Source organism: Scophthalmus maximus, chromosome 16, assembly GCF_022379125.1.
Source record: "Scophthalmus maximus strain ysfricsl-2021 chromosome 16, ASM2237912v1, whole genome shotgun sequence".
NCBI lineage: Eukaryota > Metazoa > Chordata > Actinopteri > Pleuronectiformes > Scophthalmidae > Scophthalmus > Scophthalmus maximus.
This window is the reverse complement of record NC_061530.1, coordinates 8389087-8406736: the sequence shown is the minus strand read 5'-3', so window position 1 is coordinate 8406736 and position 17650 is coordinate 8389087. Positions and strand designations below refer to the sequence as shown.

The 17650-nt window shown below is 44.8% G+C and overlaps 2 protein-coding genes across 3 annotated transcripts; one reads left to right on the top strand and one right to left on the bottom strand.

Annotated features, from left to right (window-relative positions):
* On the top strand, positions 1-6446 carry chadlb (chondroadherin-like b). The gene is made up of 11 exons (XM_035612269.2): positions 1-109; positions 1992-2168; positions 2393-2587; positions 2710-2865; positions 2971-3116; positions 3594-3875; positions 3972-4191; positions 4339-4612; positions 4702-5114; positions 5234-5400; positions 5754-6446. The coding sequence occupies exons 2-11, from the start codon at positions 1992-1994 to the stop codon at positions 6034-6036; spliced, it is 2313 nt and encodes a 770-aa protein (XP_035468162.2). The 5' UTR covers positions 1-109; the 3' UTR covers positions 6037-6446.
* l3mbtl2 (L3MBTL histone methyl-lysine binding protein 2) lies at positions 6440-17436 on the bottom strand. 2 transcript variants are annotated; one of them, XM_035612267.2, is made up of 18 exons: positions 17075-17436; positions 15829-16288; positions 15556-15673; positions 15217-15350; positions 12790-12865; positions 12475-12542; positions 11836-11953; positions 11574-11708; positions 11313-11401; positions 10950-11196; positions 10026-10084; positions 9427-9531; positions 8840-8987; positions 8598-8680; positions 8253-8487; positions 7601-7666; positions 7334-7498; positions 6440-7237 (listed from the first exon to the last, which is right to left on the bottom strand). In XM_035612267.2, exons 2-18 carry the CDS (start codon positions 16177-16179, stop codon positions 6909-6911), a joined length of 2526 nt encoding a protein of 841 aa, XP_035468160.1. In that variant the 5' UTR covers positions 16180-16288; positions 17075-17436; the 3' UTR covers positions 6440-6908. The 2 variants fall into 2 exon arrangements, with proteins under 2 accessions (XP_035468160.1, XP_035468161.1); XM_035612268.2 differs by having other exon boundaries at positions 17026-17135.
* Between the last annotated feature and the right edge of the window lie 214 nt (positions 17437-17650).

The following is a 17650-nucleotide window of genomic DNA, read 5'->3' as shown; positions in this document are numbered from 1 at the left end:
GTTTGTTTTGGACGGGGGGACAGACGGGGGGAGAGGGAGCAGTGACCGTGAGAGAGTCCGCGGCCAGTCAACTATACCTGCAGCTGGACGGAGCCACGACGACACCACGGTGAGTCCGCGCGTAAAAACGCTCCGAAGGGTCAGATTTCAAAACGTATACGTTTTGAAAATGTGCGATTGCCATGGTAACAGATAACCGGAACACTTTAGGAAATCGAAGCTGAGTAGCAATGCGCAATTATCTATCCATGTAGACGCGCTTCTACTTTATTCTGCGCATTTTTGCGTCCAAAGAAAATATATTTGCACTTTCATGGCACTGAAGTCTCCCCGCGCGCTTTCTGTCAGTACACTTGAATTAAATTGAACAATTGGTGTTTTTCCAAAATGGGATGATAATGCAGGTCTTTGCCACCCTCAAAACTTAAAATCAACATCTCTGTTTACGCACAGGACAACGCTACACTAACTGCTTATTAATAAGTATAATACTAATAATGGGATAAATGTTGCCATGTTATTTCTGGTACAAGCGTTCAGAGCCGATGGAGAACCGTCTCCTCACCGTCCCTGGTCAGGAGGAACTGTTTTGAGAGGACGCTCATTCTGGCACAACGCTGGCCGCAGGGAAAGACACTGTGCGTCTTTGTGCGCGGCCGGCGCGGCAGCTCCTCTGCGGTCTGGACTGTTGATCCCCGGGGGGACGCGGACAAACAGTCCGGCCGGAGGAAATTCCTCCGTCTCTCGTTTCTTGGCCCCCTTTCCTACACGTTGGGGTCCTAAGAACAGGAGAAAACAAAATGGTATGCTGCTATAATATCAGGGGTTTTATATGATATACCTTATGACCAGCTTGGTTTCCATGCAACCTTACAGCTGACGTCTATTATGGAATATTATAGAGTTTTTAGATGCTCATTTATGCAGCCATTGTGGCCTAGTGGCAGGATCTTTTTGCCAGATAGATTTTCGTTCAGTCAACATTTTGCCAATTTGTGGAGTGCGGAGCTGTGGAGCTTTTCATGTCCATTCCTGTGGATCAAGACTGTTGATCCGACATGGGAATGTGGTTTTAAGGCATTCCAGTGAAGACCGGTGCAGCCCAGTCTGACCAAAACAACACTAATCCCCCAGAAGTACAGAAGGATGGAGATATTCTTCTGAAACCGAGCTTTCGTGAGGACACGTGAAACAACACGATACACACCTTTCTCATCAGAGGTTGTGGGTAAATGTACAGTGTACCAATAAATACTGTCACATCCTGTACGTCATTTAGCTCCACAACACACCATCACAAGCTTGTAAGTAAAAGGCAACTGATTGGTTCTGAAAATTGGGTCGTTTTTACCTTTGTGGCACACATTCTCCATAAAGTTACAGTAGTTGGATGCAAGGACTCATAATTTACTTGTGTACATGTTCAACAACACGCTGTAACAATACTCTTCCTGCATTTAAGATCTTACTTAAGTAATAGTATACTGTAAATATAGTCATTCTGCAGGACATTGCCCCTGGTTACTGATATGTCATCACATGAAATCAATAGAGCATAAAGGCTTATGCATCAGTCTGTAAGCATCATTTTTACTCTAGTTGCTTGTGGTTAAAAAATAGTGTGAAATTCTCAATATACATAGTTTGAAGTGCATTGTATTTTATGAGCTTAAAGCACGATTTCATATAAAACAACAGCGGTCAGAGAACCATAGTGGCGTGAAGGGTACACAACTTCCTTGTGAAATGTGGTGGCATATAGAGAAGCATAAAATGTGAACAGATAAAATCCAGGGAAATATATATTTAGCTCTGAGCCAGAAGGTCTCAGGTTGCAAAACATGTGGCCCACCTGCGCTATAGTACCTGAAATGAATTTTTATTTACTGCGTCACTGGACAAGACGAGCCTCCGTGAAGACTATTTACCATGAATTACCGCCACATGTAGTCATCTAAATGAAGTGGCTGCGGTTATTTTTTCCCTCTCAGATGCATCCCCATCTCTGTCCCGACGCCCTCTGGGTTCCGCTGCTCAGTCTGCTGCTCCTCTGCACCCCTGCAGTCCACACGGCCAAATGTCCGCAGCAGTGCATGTGCGACCAGATCCAACTCACTGTGACCTGCGTCAACAAGAACCTGACCCAAGTTCCTCCCACTGTTGATGAGGTTTCTTTACACACACACACACACACACACACACACACACACACACACACACACACACACACACACACACACACACACACACACACACACACACACACACACACACACACACACACACACACACACACACACACACACACACACACACACACACACCCCATCAGTTTCTACAGTATATTTAGTTACAATCGTTGTTCCATTAATTATTGAATCTGTCTATGCAGATCACAGTGAAATTAGATCTTCGAGGTAATGACATCCAGGAGCTTCCATCCGGGTCTTTTAGACACACGCCCTACCTGACCCACCTGTCGCTGCAGCGCTGTAACATCCGCAGGGTGAAGGAGGGGGCTTTCCGCGGCCTCGGTCGCTTGGTCTTCCTCAACCTGGCCAACAACAACATCGAGATCCTCTACCAGGTGGTCACCCAAATTATACTGCTGTATAACCCATGAGAAACCCCCACCCACCATCTTTGCAAACAACTTTGGCTGGATCAAGATAAAAACATTTCTCCCATTCTATTTCTTCATGAGTCCAGGAGTCGTTTGATGGTCTGTCCTCGCTGAAGCAGCTCATGATCGACCGTAACCGCGTGGAAGAGATCCAGCCTGGGGCTTTCTCTCAGCTGGGCTTCCTCAACCTGCTCTCCATTACGCACAATCAGCTGGTCTACATCCCCAACATGGCCTTCCAGGTGCAAGCACAACACAGCGACATTCACAAGATGTCTACGAAGTTGAAATGTCTCTCAATGTTGTGGGAATTAAAGAGCCAATCGCTTCTCCTCGTCTCCTTTCAGGGCTTGCAGAACATCAAATGGCTTCGTCTCAGCCACAACTCCCTGAACTACCTGGACACCGAGGCCTTCGCCGGTCTGTTCACCCTCAACCGCCTCAGTCTGGACCACAATGAGATTCAGTTCTTTCCCACCGAGACCATGACAAGGTAGGCTACTTGGTAAGCTGCGAGAAATCTCCTTAGATGCTGGTTCAGACATGGCAGTAACATCTGTCCCATGCTTCGCCACATAAATACTTTGAGACCAATGCAAATCCTAATGTGTTAATGACAAAGCGATGCCGGTGTTTAGCGGCTATAATATTTACTGTGTCTTAGTTAACAACCTTTTGGTGGCACCTGAGAAAAAAGTCAGACTTTAATAGAGGCCATGATTAATTCATGGCAATCCACCCAATAGTTGTTGAGATATTTCAGTATGGACCAGAGTGGTGTACTGACCAGCTGCACAAACCTACCAACAAACAGACATTTATTGTCGTCCCTGGAGTCATGCAGCTGGTGTGGCTGAGAACATAAGTTGTCTGGTGTTTGGGAGGGAGATCTGTTTAACCTTTCTTTTATAGTAAGATTTTAGTTAAAATCTTAAAACAACTTTCCACACTACTCCCTTTTGCTATCCAGACTACCTGAGGTGACCCGTCTGGATCTGAGCTATAACCCCATGACATACCTTGGGGAAGATGTAGTGTCCATGGCCAAGCTCACCCAATTGTTCCTGGATCACATGTCACTGCAGGACATGGCCAACACGGCTATTTCTAAATCCCCCAGCCTCACCCACCTTGACATCAGCTACAACCAGCTCCGCGTCATCCAGCCATTCTCTGAAGGTTCACCGAAGCTGGCGCGCCTCAACCTGGCTGGGAACCCCATCTATTGCAACTGCTACCTTCGTCCGCTAAGGTACAGCAGACCTTGGTAGATCACAAACAAAATGGCTTTCCGACAACCACGGGGCACTCGTGTCCACCTTTCACCTTTGTTTTTACTACTCTACAGGGAGTGGGCGATCCGTAGCAAGGTGAAGCTGATGGGGACATGTGGAGGACCAGCCCATCTCTCTGGAGAAAACCTGGAGGCTGTCCACCCTCCAGAGCTGCGCTGTCAGAGCCAGGAGGCTATGCTGAAGGCTGAGTTCGAGGAGGCAACCAGGATCGCACCTCCACCCACCGAAGAGCCCGAGAACAAAATCAAGTGTCCTGTCAACTGTGTCTGTGAGGTGAACGGGTTACACCCCACCCCTCCGCAAAATTTTGTGGAAAACAGTTCAGTAGTTTTTGAGTCATCTTGCTGACAACAAAATCAAATGATATTTTTTGTCCCAATTTGTCCTCACATGACCTTCCCATGACCTCCCCTTTGGCAGGCTGAGACACAACACTCCTCATGTGAAAATCGCAGTCACACCAAAGTTCCTCGCGGTTTCGCTCCCAACACACGCCTCCTCGACCTGCGTGGCAACCACTTCCACTACATCTCCAGCAACAGCTTCCCCGGTGTCGCCCAGGTCGTGTCCCTGCACCTGCAGCGCTGCAAGATAGTGGAGGTGGAAGGCGGGGCTTTCAGTGGGATGAAGGGACTGATCTACTTGTACCTGTCAGAGAATGACCTCACTTCCCTCAGCCCTGATGCCTTTAAAGGTATAAGTAGAACAGCCCTCTTGTAGCATTGGTCTGACTTGTGTATGCGTCTTAAAACCCACATTGACTTCCCTTTGTCCAATCCACAGGGCTTTCTCAGCTGACTTACCTTCACCTAGAGAAAAACCGCTTCACCAGTTTCCCCAAAGAAGCCTTCAAACTGGTGCCCAGCCTTCTAGCACTTCACCTGGAAAACAACGCCATCACCAAGCTGGAGCCGGGCATCCTGACTGGGGCCGAGGGTCTCAGAGCTCTCTACCTCACCGGGAACGCCATCGGTCAAATCTCGCCCAGGGCACTGGACCAGGGCAATGACCTTGACACGCTCCACCTGGGAGGCAACAAGCTAAAGGACGTGCCAACCGAAGCGCTGGGCAAGGTGGGGAACCTCAGGGACCTGAGGCTGTCTGGGAATTCAATTCGCTGGGTGGGGCCAAATGCATTTCGGCCACTGGAGAGGTCACTGAAAGAGCTGTATCTGGATAACATGGGACTGGAGAAGGTTAGTGGCCTATAGATATGGGACATTTCTTGGTCAACTCTTACTATTTCTAAAATTCTCTCTTTAATTCCTTCCATTTATTTCATCACATTTCTGAAGTAATCCCTCTTACCCTCCAGATGTCGCAGAACTCCCTGGCAGGCCTGGGTGCGGGGTTGAGAAGTCTCTTCCTGGAGGGCAACCAGCTGGAGGAGGTGCCTGACCTCCACCCTCTCACTTCTTTGGAGGTCATCAACCTGGCCGACAATCCCCTGATGTGTGACTGCCCTCTGCTGCCTCTGCGCCTGTAAGACAACTTTAACCCACTGAGTTTCAGCAGAAATGACTTGGGTCTGACTAACATGGGTTCCTGAAGCATTAACAATTATTTTAGTTGTGTATGCAGCATGTTATGCATCTATAATATTAAATTTGCATTCTCAATATTTCACTTTTAAGGCCCAGTATTACCAACAATAGGTATAAATTGGATTGACCTAATGCTAGGTCTTTTTTTCTTTCATAATTTTCTTTTAGAAACAAGGGGCAAGAGTGGGACGTGTCATAACATGTCAAACCCTGAGTTTTGTGGCCGTGTACATTGTGCCCCAAATGTTAGGCTACTTAATAATATGATTTGGTCTGTCTTCTTCCATCTAGGTGGATTGAGAAAGTTAACCTCAAGGTACGAGCCACGTGTGCAAATCCCCCCGAGATGAGGGGTCGCAGGGTCAAGGACGTCCACGTCTTCAAAGCCTGCCCCGGGGGAGAGAGCCTCCCCTCCACGCCTACCGTTGCCCCAAAGTCCCCGAAGGCGCCAAAGGCAACCAAACCCAAGCCGATGCACCTCAACAAAATGCTCAGGGCCAAATCCAGACTCCACAAGAGTCCAACTGCCAAACAGGCAGCAGCCAAGAAAACCAAAAGACGCAGCATGGCCTGAACCTGCTGCCTTCGGAGTTTCGTCTGGATTCCGTACCGAGACCAAAGCTTCCAAACAACAGTCCACAGTCAAAGATTGAGGCCAAACAACAGCTCACTAAAAAACTGTAACCTCTAACAACTATGTCACCTTTTAGTCAGTTTTCATTAAAATCTTACAGTATTTCCTCTTGGCTGTCTAATCAATAGTGTTAAACATTAAATCCATATTCCCAGTTAAGGTCAGCGTGGTTAGACCAAAGGCTTTCAGCTCCTTCTGCAGTTTTGTTGGAAGTTTTAGGAAGGAAGTGAAAAAAGTGAGGGGTCATTAGCACAGAAGCACTACACTGCTCCCACTTGATTAAAAACAATACATTCTTTGGCTTCGTGCAAGTTATTCTTAACCACTACATCACAGCCTCAAGTTGCAGATGTAAAGATAATTTATTCCAATTATTAAATGGAGGAAAACTCTTTTCATAATAAGTGATTACATATATACAACACAATACATCAAAACAGCAAAAAAAACTAAACATAAACATGTGTCTGCTATGAAATTACATCCCCCTAATGATAAACATCTTCAGTCATATTTCGAGTGTGCAGTGGAACCAACGTGGAGAAAACAAGGCATTTTTTAAAAACTGACTATGCTTGTCCTTATGAACTATGTGCAGTCATCTTTTTAACATATATGCTCTGCTGTTAAAATCAGATTATGGTCGTTTTTATTAGTATATAAGTATAAGTTTTGTTGCCCCCAGATTTCTGGGACAATTGTATTTGCTCTTTCGTCTTTTCAGTGCCACACTGACCTTATGTCACTCCACCGTTTAGTCATTGTGTCTCGGCCTTCTCCACAGTTCTACAAACTCATCTCATCTCTCCACTTCAACAGGTACTACTGTCCAATATTTCATCAATTGACGTATCATTTTCACAGCTTCCCTCCTCTTGGTCATTTTCACTCTGCTCCATGTTGCTTTCACCAGTGAAGCTCTCTTCCAACGATCCCTGCTCTTCAAGTCTGTCTTTCGCGGCTTTATTTTTCTCAGTCTCTTCACGTGCTACATCCTCCGGGCCGCTCCGCCCTGGCGCCACCCGTTGTCCTGACATCCTCGGTTCCCCTCCCTCCTGTTTGATTGTGCCCAGGCTGGCCTGTTGAGGGTCAATGGGCGTCTCCATCTCCATCTCCTCCACTTTCACCTGCACTGCGTAGACTATAAAAGACAGAATTAAGTGTCAGACATTCATCAAAATTGTGTCATGAAGAATGGGACAAAGTGAACAGCGTGTTGACGAGTTTGTCCTCTTACTCTCCTGATCCTCTGGCTCCATCTTGGGCTGGATGAGAGGTATTTTTGGTGCAAAACTGAGATCTAGCGAGGCCGAAGGACTCTTGGTGCCAGTGACCTCCGGCTGCTCAACAGCATCGTCATTAGCATGCTCATCAGAGAGCCTCTTCCTTCCACACTTCTTCTCTATAGAAAGCAAAACAAAGATGGTGAAGGAGAAGTTTTTCCACATGTCTTCATATTAGAGAAAACACTAGATCATGTGTACATTTCTGAGTCAAAACGTACTCTTTCTGCCGTAGTAAAAGGGCTTGCATTTCTTGTTCCGTACCCCCTGGTTTGTGATTAAATCAACTGGAAAACAGAATAAAACACCTGTCACTTTTATTTAATGTCACACACGCCTCTGCTGTACAGCACTGACCAGAATAATCAGAAGGATATAGATGGATGAGTTTATTAATGCCAGGGAGAAATGAATTTGTCATAGCGGCCATGTAGTGAGAGACAATGTCCAAAAGTAAAAGAATGAAGAAGGTTAGCAGCAGTTAAAAGAAGGTGCAGTATAGAGACAAAATTTGATAAAATATAGAAAAATACAGAACAAGGGGTGTAACAGTACTATGTACTGAGGGCACATGCCGAATTTTAAGTGTTAAAGTTGCTGAGAAATATGAGTAAAAATCAGAAGCATTTAACTAAAGGTGCAGAGCAAAAACAAAGTCTATATAAACACGCAAATACACGCAGTATATAATCGCTCCTATGTCGCGTTTCACACCTCATTTGATGTTTTAGCTGTTTCTACATGGAGTCCAGCATCTGAATTGAACTTTAAAAAAAGGTTTACACCTCGATCAGAATAGTCTTAGGTGGATTAACTCAACCCTGCACATTGTAGCACTATGGTTTTTTCCCCCATTAATATAAAGAGGCTTACCGAGACCAGGCGGCGGCTGAAGCTGGTAGCTCATGAGCTCACACCAGCCCACAGGGTAGATGTCTGGGGACTGGTGGTCGACCCACTGGTCGAACTCATCCTCCCATCCGTCAAAGTGTATGAGCAGCAGGCGGCCCACGCAGCGCTTCACGGTGGCCGCGCACACCAGGCGTGGCTCCATCAGGTCCACTGCCTCCAGCTTCACATTGGCAGTGAAACTGTGACCGGGATAGTCCTGAGGGAAGACGAAAATTGCGTGTTCGTATGCTGTTTGACCGAGTTCGGGAACTCTTAGAAGAGAGCACAACTTCAAATGCTGCACTGGGTTTGGACTTCCTGTCTTACGGCATTAAACAGTCGTGCCGGTGCAGCTTTAGTGTTGGTCTGTTTCAGGTACTTTTCCCAGGTGAATGTCTGCGAGTCATAACCTGACAGGAAAGAGAGATCCTCGGTTAATCGGATGAGACAAACTAGCACCAGCAGAAGCCAGTACACATGTGTGAGCTGCATTACGTCATGCAGCAGTGTGGGTGTGTGTATGTGTGTGTGTGTGTGGATATGCACCGCACAGGTGAGTTAATATTTACCTTGAGGTACAGTGAGAGGGATGTTGTTCTTTTCACAGAAGTTTACAGGGAGGATGGCGTGAGAGGACGCATGGTAACAAAACCTGTCAGAGCCGTTGTCAGATACGGCGCCATCAATACCAACCATCAGGTAGCCGTCTAACAGCACCTGGAGAAACACAAAGGGGGCAGGGGCAGTGAAATGTTTGTCTACAGCTATAAACAAGTAAAATTTAGGACTTTTAATACATTTTTAATGAAATTAAATTTAAGAGTAACTTTGGAAATGGAAAGACACGCCAAAAGTGAAAATGTACTTGATCCAAATATACTCGGCACTTAACATCAAACTTGCAATTCCCTATGTACATAAACTAGCTGGCAGGCTGGCAGGCTGGCTAGAAGGGCATTAGTCTAATGCATTAACTTATCCAGAAAAGGACGAATGACACTTTTGGACAACAAACCGGAAATAGTAATTATTATTCTTCGGTCTTGCAGAGTATAGATACATTTTCGCGGTGACATGTTTATACATTTTAAGACTTTTCAAAGGATCTGCGGCCACCCTGGAAACATATATACAAATAAAGAACAAAATAACTCACCTTGTGTACAGTTGCCACACAGATGGTTCCCAGGTTGAGAGGGTCAATGGCCTCCAGCTTCATGCCTTCTTCAAAGAAACATCCCCCCATGAAGACGACCCTGGGCTGCAAATCACACAGTGGTTCACATAAATAAAACTATTAAAAAATGACTTTCCAGAGGGAGAAAGTGCAGATTACTGTCACACCAACAAAAGGCAGAAATATTCACTCTCACTCAATTTCTACTGTCATCCAATATTGAGCTGTAATCATGATCTGGGATCAAAACAGATAGTTCAAAAGTGTGGTTTTTGTTATTCCTTGAGGTCTTGTTAACACTTAACAAGAGTCTAAAATAAAGTGTACTAATCCTTATTCCTTCAGTGAAGCACAAACTTTAAAGATCTGAGCAGTGTAAACTGGATGATTGTTCATGGGTCTAAATAAGAAAAAATATCATCACATCTGGCAGATCTCAATGAAAGTGTGCTTTTACTGTAGCGTATCCAGTGTACCGACACCTTACTAATGAAAGTTCAAGTGAAAAGCAGTTGTTGGGGCTATAGTTTGCAAATTCAGTTGATAAATTATTTCTCAAGCAATAAGATTTTGCTTACCTGTTTAAAGAGCAGGAATGTGGAGTCTGAGTTACCCTTCGAACCACCGGCACCACTTGCTTTTAAAAAAAGAAGGACAGCCTTGATGTTTATTGAAACATAAGTACATCTCAAATTTCATATCTTATTTACTTCAAAATGTTACTTCCACTGCCCGGGGGGGTAGGTCTGTGCTAACTAATAGCACAGACCTAGTTTCATCAGTTTCGATCATTTTATGATATGATTTTCATCTTAATACTTGGGAAATCGAACCGCCCACCATCCTGTTAGTGGACGAACCAGTCAATCATAGTAGTGTGTGTGTCCAGAGACAGCCAGACCAGTTTCATTGTATTTCTAATACACAGTAAATGTAATTAATACATTTTATATGTAATGTGTGGTTACTGTGATGCTAGCTTTAAATTGTATGCATGTACTGAAAGGGGCAAGTAGTTTGTTTCCTGGGGAGAAAAACCACTGTAACACCATTGACTATCAGTGGTTTCTTTCCTCCTATTGAGCAATACAACTTTACTCAAAAGAGACATCAACAAACTGTGTATTATTTTTCCTGTATTCCCTTAAAACGGTATACAGAAAATTACATAAGTACGGCTTGTGGTTTTCAAGTTATTTTTTACGCGGTATGATACCAGTGAGGATGCATGGGAGAGTGGGGAGTCTTCACACTAATAGCCTTTTGTAAATAAACCAGTGTTTCTCTTGATCAAAGACTGACATCTTTAACTTTTCTTCCAGATTAGCTAAACTTTTGGGCTCTGATGTGCAACCACTCAAGGCTTAGCCCCGGTGTTTCTGATTTTCTTTTCCTACATCAAAATTACTTCCGTTAATCCCATTTCTAAAGCGTCTTATTCAAGCATGTCTACATTGCCTGCTGTCAGTCACGTGTATTGATCAACTAAACCAGAGACTTACAGGGTGATTTGATGGCGTGGCCCACTTTGCCGGACCAGCCCAATGGGTGCAAGAGGGGACTCCACATGTGGCACCAGAAGTCAGAGGTGATGTTCTCGGGGGAGTCACTTTGGTCCGCGTACACCAACCGCAGGCGACCACCGATTATAGAGTCTACGATGGCCACGCGGGTCCGGCTCACGTGTTTGGGATCCACCACCTCCACGCGTATGCCTATTTTGAAAGAGGTCTTCATGTTCTCTGCCAGCTGGGAGAACAGCAAAAAATGTGGAGTATGTGTTTAATTGAGGAAAAGGAATTTAACAATGTTTCACTCTTCACACAGCAACAAATCAAAAAGACAAATTACTGTGTCAGTTTTACCTTCAAGAAGAAATCCACAGGTAAAGTGTTGGCGCCCACCAGCTTTTTCATCAGATACTCTTTCCAATCGGGTATGTTCCGCTTCACATCTATAGACACAACAATTTTTCAAAAGAGAACAAGTAAACCTGAAGACATATTCTAAATTGTACAGTATCTGCAAAATTAGTCCCTGACAAAATTCTGCTGCCCACTTATTATTACTTGATTGCTTTCTCAACCAGTTAGTTCTGCCATGGTAGTACAGGAAAGAGTCCTCACCTTGTGGCGGCACCAACAGCTTGCTCGTCATGGCGCACCACCCGACTGGCTTCAGCTCTCCTGAAACAAGGCTGCACCAGAAATCATGGCTGCTGTCGTGCTCGAAGCCTTCATATCTCAACAGAGCTTTGTATCCTGGAGACAATGGAGGACACAGGAAGAAGAGGTAGTAGTATGAATAAATGGTCAAATTCATTAAAAAAAACCCTGATGGTTCAGTGGTGTGATGTTAAAATGAATAGTGACGGACTGATGTACACACCTGCGATCTGGATAACTGTAGCGATCCAGTAAACTTTGCTGGGCAGGACGGCATTGGTGTTCAGGACTTCCACCTTCAACCCCACGGTGATGTCGTCCCACTGGGCACACAGAGGAGCCTGCGGAGAGGAAGGGCAGAGATTTCCTTACAGATCGGTGTTTTATGTTGTCCGCGTTCAATTTTTTCCAGGAATTTCGAGAGTTCTTTTCAGCAACACCAAGAACTTATTGTTTTAAACTGATTATTCTGGAAGAGCTCTGGAAGAGGAGGACTTTTAGAAGGAAAATTGGGTCTGGACATTTTCCGGAGTTTGCTGTTCTCATATGAAGAACGGCGAGGGGTGGCATCGGGGTACAACACAGAGTTTTTCCTGCTGTATTCTCTCATGGGCTCACTCAAGACATTTTACTGGGGGTTGGCAGGAAAAGGTTCAGGAAAATGTTTGGAGCAACATTTGTTCTGACACACAGTCCCTCCTGAAAAGGAAAATGTCTGGACTTCAGTGCATGTCTGAAAGCAGCCTGATACAACTGTGAGGCCATACAGTGCCTGTCCTGCTTGGGCAGGCACTTTGTATAAAACAATATAGAACATATAAAGAAAAAAACTTAAAGAAAATAGTTTCTCCACTAGACTCACGTGTCTGAAACAAGAGACAGACGCAGCCAGAGATGTTTCCCTCTCCAGATAGGCGCCCCAGTGAAAACCTGATGGTCCAGGGTGGAGGAAAGAGGAGGAATCATACAGGTGAAGTAACATTTTGTCTAATGTTTGCACAATGTAGGCAGTACTGTAATATTCCCACTAAATTAAAGTACGTCTCTACCAGATAAATGTCATCCGCCATACAGGCTGAAAGCTCAATGGCCGTTTTCAGATACAAACTTCTGAGGTATAATTAGTATATATAGTTTTACAATTAAGCTCCTAATAATTTTTGCTGTGCATTCTTACCATTTGGTGCCGCCAGGGTCAGAGGGGCTTTTTTCACCTTGTGTAGCACAGTAGCTTTTTTGGAGGGGGGCTTTCCCTGGAGAGAGGAGGAGCACAAAAGAATGAAAGAAAAGAACAAACTCAGTTGTTGCATCTTTCTCATCGCTGTGTCTGTGAAAACCGTCAACTCAAACGGCCATCGTGGTATTCTTCAGATGGAGGTCAATAAGTCAATGGGGGGGGGGGGGGTCGTTGGTGGGTTAGGGTTAGGGCTTGTTAGGGTTAGGTTACACAAATCACGTTAAGTTTCATCCACAATCTTTTACACAGGAATGAAGAAAAATGTGTATACGGAGAGTGACCTTAATGACTTCTGCTTGCATTATATGTTAATTCAATTTAACTTTTCAGGGGGGCGGGGGCTCCCGTTGGGGGGACATCACACACGCACACTCACGCATACACTAAACTTTACCTTAACCACTGAAACACAAATACACTTTTGTATGGCTTTTGTCCCAAATTGGACAAATTGTCCATCAAGCTCACAAGACCGAGAATTGCAACACCAGATCCAAGATCCTTCGAGACTCAAGCTAAAGCTAAAAAAAAGCTAAAATTCACTGTTTTCATCATTGAACAATCCGCTAATTAACCTCTCATTTAATTAATTCATTGTTTGTTCCATAAAATGTCAGAAGGTATCAAAAAAACAAACAAGCAAACTTTCCCAGGCACAAAGCTGAACAAAGTCTTTGAATGGCTTGTTGTCCGACCGTCCAAAGCTTATTCATACATTTAGTTCACTGTCATAGAGAAATGAGTCTGTTTTGTCTGATTGTGGATGCCAACACAGAATGACTTAAAAAATGTCATTTAAAGACAAGACATTTTTTGACAAAAAAATGCAAAAAAAACAACAACAAAAAACACAATATTGCTCCTATGATCTCATATACAGTACTTCAATCAGATTCGGGTTTTTTTTCCTCAAGTTCGTTGGGAATGACTTTGAGGCCACGCCAGTTTGTTCTTTACCATTTTCGTTTTTCTACTTAATTGATGAAGTAGAATCGATGTACATGTGGCTCGGATGCAGTGATTTCAGATGGCTTCGCCGTCCAGAGCATCGCAGCTAACGACCTCTTGTGAGCGCCCAACCTTTTTGACTCGGGTTTCCTCTGTGACAGCGGCTGTCGCCTTCTGGATCATCGAGCTGACTCGCGGAGATAACTCTCTAATCGAACCGTCCGCAGCGACCGGGCAATCCAACTCACTCACTCACTCACCAGCTGAGGCAGGTGAAGGCGCGCGGGGCGGGGTCAACTGTCTCTGATGAGGCGCGTGCGCGTGGTCTGGGCGGGGGCGGGGTCAACTGTCTCTGATGAGGCGCGTGCGCGTGGTCTGAGCGGGGGCGGGGTCAACTGTCTCTGATGAGGCGCGTGCGCGTGGTCTGAGCGGGGGCGGGGTCGAAGTGCCGCCGACACAAGTGCAGTTTGACGAGGACGCGCAGCGGAGTGTCCGCGTCCAGGACGCGCAGCCGGCGGCCCGGTCTCCACCTGTCGCCGAAGGGAAACCGGTGGAAGACGAGGTCTGGTCGCTTCGTCGACGCAGCACTTTGCCATTTGCGCACTTCGAGACACAAGAGGTCCCGTCGTGGAGTTTAAAAGTAAAGACTGGGACTAGTCCGGACAGGCCCGCAGACGGCCGGCGCGCTCTCCTCCTCCTCCTCCTCCTTCGAAAGAACGGAGGACGACTGTTTGCTAAACAATGCCACCACTTGTTCGTAATTGCAAATTGTACACAAAAAGCGTTTATCATCGTCTGAGGTAAAGTCTGTATGTGTGTGCGCAAAAAAAGGCCTTAGCAATATTCACCTTCCAACTACAGCCCGGACATCAACTGTCAATGATACGATGTGTGTTGATCAATTATATTCTCAAGCACAAAATGCCAAACACTCCCAAAGAGACAGTTTCGATATTTGCTTTAGAAATGAACAATGGATCTCTTTTTCCCCGTGACACAAATAATCAAGATAATAATAATTATTCCCTTTATCAAAATTCTTTGTTTAACATCTGTACTCTAACCTTTCAATCAAGTAATGCCCAAGAAGGTAGAAAATATTTTATTGTATTAATATACTTCCAAACTGCTCCGAGCTAGCTGCACGGAAATTGTGCCTGATATGAATGAAATGCAATCGGTTAACTAAAACTGGCCCAACAGTGTTCACAGTGCGACCACGTGAAGCCGCCCTGTGCATTTAAAGCACGGAATCGATGCAAAAACAGCAGACTTTCTCTCTAATGGAAGAATTGTTTTTTCCAAACATTCCCAACATAAAAACACCGCTTTTATATTTAGAAGATGCCACATGCATAACATGGTAGCAAACCTCATCCAGATTAGTCTGTGTGCAGCGACGTTGCAGGTTTTCCTCACCTGCAGACGAGCCAGTATGGAGGACTTCTTGGAATTGGACGAATAGGAGCGTGCGCAGGATGTACTGCAGAAACGCTTGGTCTTCGAGAAGAAGGTGCTGATGTTGCCGGTGGTGCCACACATCTCACACACCACTGTCAAAGTAGATTCATATTGTATGAAACATCAGCTTACTTAATTAACAGTTCCTAGAGCATATACAGCATTTTTTTTCCTATGGAGAAGTGCCATCAGTGCTTTTGACTCACATGACAGTATAAAACGATAATTAAATAAGAAGACAGAAAAACAACCTTCTGTGTTCTTTGCCTATTTCTTCTCTCCCTTTTTGAACCTCACCTGGTTTTTGGTGTCTGTTTTTTCCTCTTGGCTTCGATACTCCTCCTGTCAGATCTTCTTTGTCACCTCCTCCATACGCAGCATCAAACTGAATGGGAGCCAACTCGCTGCGGTCGGCCTGTGAAGAGAAGATCAATGGGGGAAATGGAGAGCACGAAAGCAACTGATTTTACATCACGCACCTGAACACGGGGCTAGTTTGAAACTCTCAGAACTGCAGGAGACTCTCCCTTTCTCCGCGGTGACCTTCACTGGTCCACAATAACTACTTACACTAACGTTACGCTCTCGTGGCTCCGCAGTAATGCCCCGGCGCTGGATAGCAGGCAGGCAGTTACTGCAGCCATCTCCACCGCAGGAGGAACAGAGCGGACGGACGAACACTGTAGGAGCAGCTCCCGGCCTCAACCTCAGAGCCCCGGTAGGCGGTCTGGGCTCAAAGTACTCCTTGCCGAAATGCTCGTTGCAGAGGTGAGACTTGGGCGTGGCTACCCACTTGGAGCGGGTGCGCTGGACCTGCTTCTCCCATTTGCGAAACTCCTCAGGCTCCTTGGGGAATTTATACAACATAACACCATCTTCTGTAGTTTTGCCACATCCAAAGGCCACACAGTGGTAGGGCATCTTGTCTGTTGCTCAACAAAGGGACCGTCAATGAAGCAGAGTCCAACGAGGGACGTACAGTCAGTGCATTCTTTTTCCTCTTGAGCTCTAGAGTATCGTCGATCGAGCGCTGGAGAGGAAAGTGACGACCACGTGTTACAACTTGCACACAGTTTATTTTCATGCAGCAAACATGCACTGTAATGGCTGGTCTATGGAGACATCTTCAGCTGAACCATTGGTCATATAATATCTATATCCTGATTATTATTCTGGTTCAGTATTTCTAATTCAGTCCAATGGTTACTTTACATTTGGGTGATACAATACTTTCTAGTTCAGTGAATAGCTGCTTGACCATTGTATTAGAATTTCAAATTCCATATGTATTATCTGAAAATAACCTTTAAGAAGATGTTTTCATGATTTACACTCAACTGAATCTTGACATTGTCAATTCGAGTCAATTGTATATACATTATATATATATATATACACACTATACTATTAGCCTGTAAACACAAACTCGAACATGCACAACACGTGCAGTGATCAATGAAACGACATTTTATCTGAAAGACAAACCTCTGCAAAACCAGCTACTAACTGATACAGTATTCATTTCACAGAGTAAAGGTAATTTTAAAAAGAGGTCTAACGTATGCAGTTACGAAAGGCGAACAATGCTGCTGTTAGAGTCCCTGTAGTGAGCAAACTGTAGGAGCTAACAGCTGAACAACGAGCGAGTCAAAACATAAACAAGCGTGATTAGCTCTCATGCGAGCTAATTGCTAAATCGCGCTAACAGCACGTTTGACCTGTGATGAAGCAGCAGTTCACTCGTTATAACCTCAAATGGCCGCTCACATGAAGCCAATACCACCCAGGCACTCGTCTGTGTGCTTTGTTTAGTTACCGAACAATCCGGATACAATCTGTTCAGATGGATCTTCGTAATAGCCCGCCGGTACTGTTCTGTCGCCCACCTCTGACGTCATCGCAGTTGCTGCTTTCTCACTGGACATAGGATTGTGGGAGATGATGTTTTGGCACAATTGCAGGCGAACGTCAGTCAAAAATATAAATGTTCAGGCATGAAAATGATGTACGCTACCAGTAATTACAGCAGTAGTAGTTCCAGTAGATGCAAAAGAAAACGTTTTAGTCAAATAAATATTAGCCATCTTTTTTTGTAATAAAAAAAACAGACATTTGAAACCTACACCTCTATGTGGCCTTATATTTACAATACTGTATTCATTTCTGATACCACACTGTCATAATCATAGCATATTCCTTTTTCTGTATATATCTTCAGTATTCCTAGCTGTTCATAATCTTTTTTGTTTCACTTTTACTGCTTTAATTGAATGTGTGCTTGCACAGTTGGTAAAACATGTGTGCATCGTCTAAAATAGTTTAGCAGCTTTGGAAATCCTGTTGCCTGCATCCTTTGTTATATGTCTGCTCCCAAGACATCTGATTTTTAACT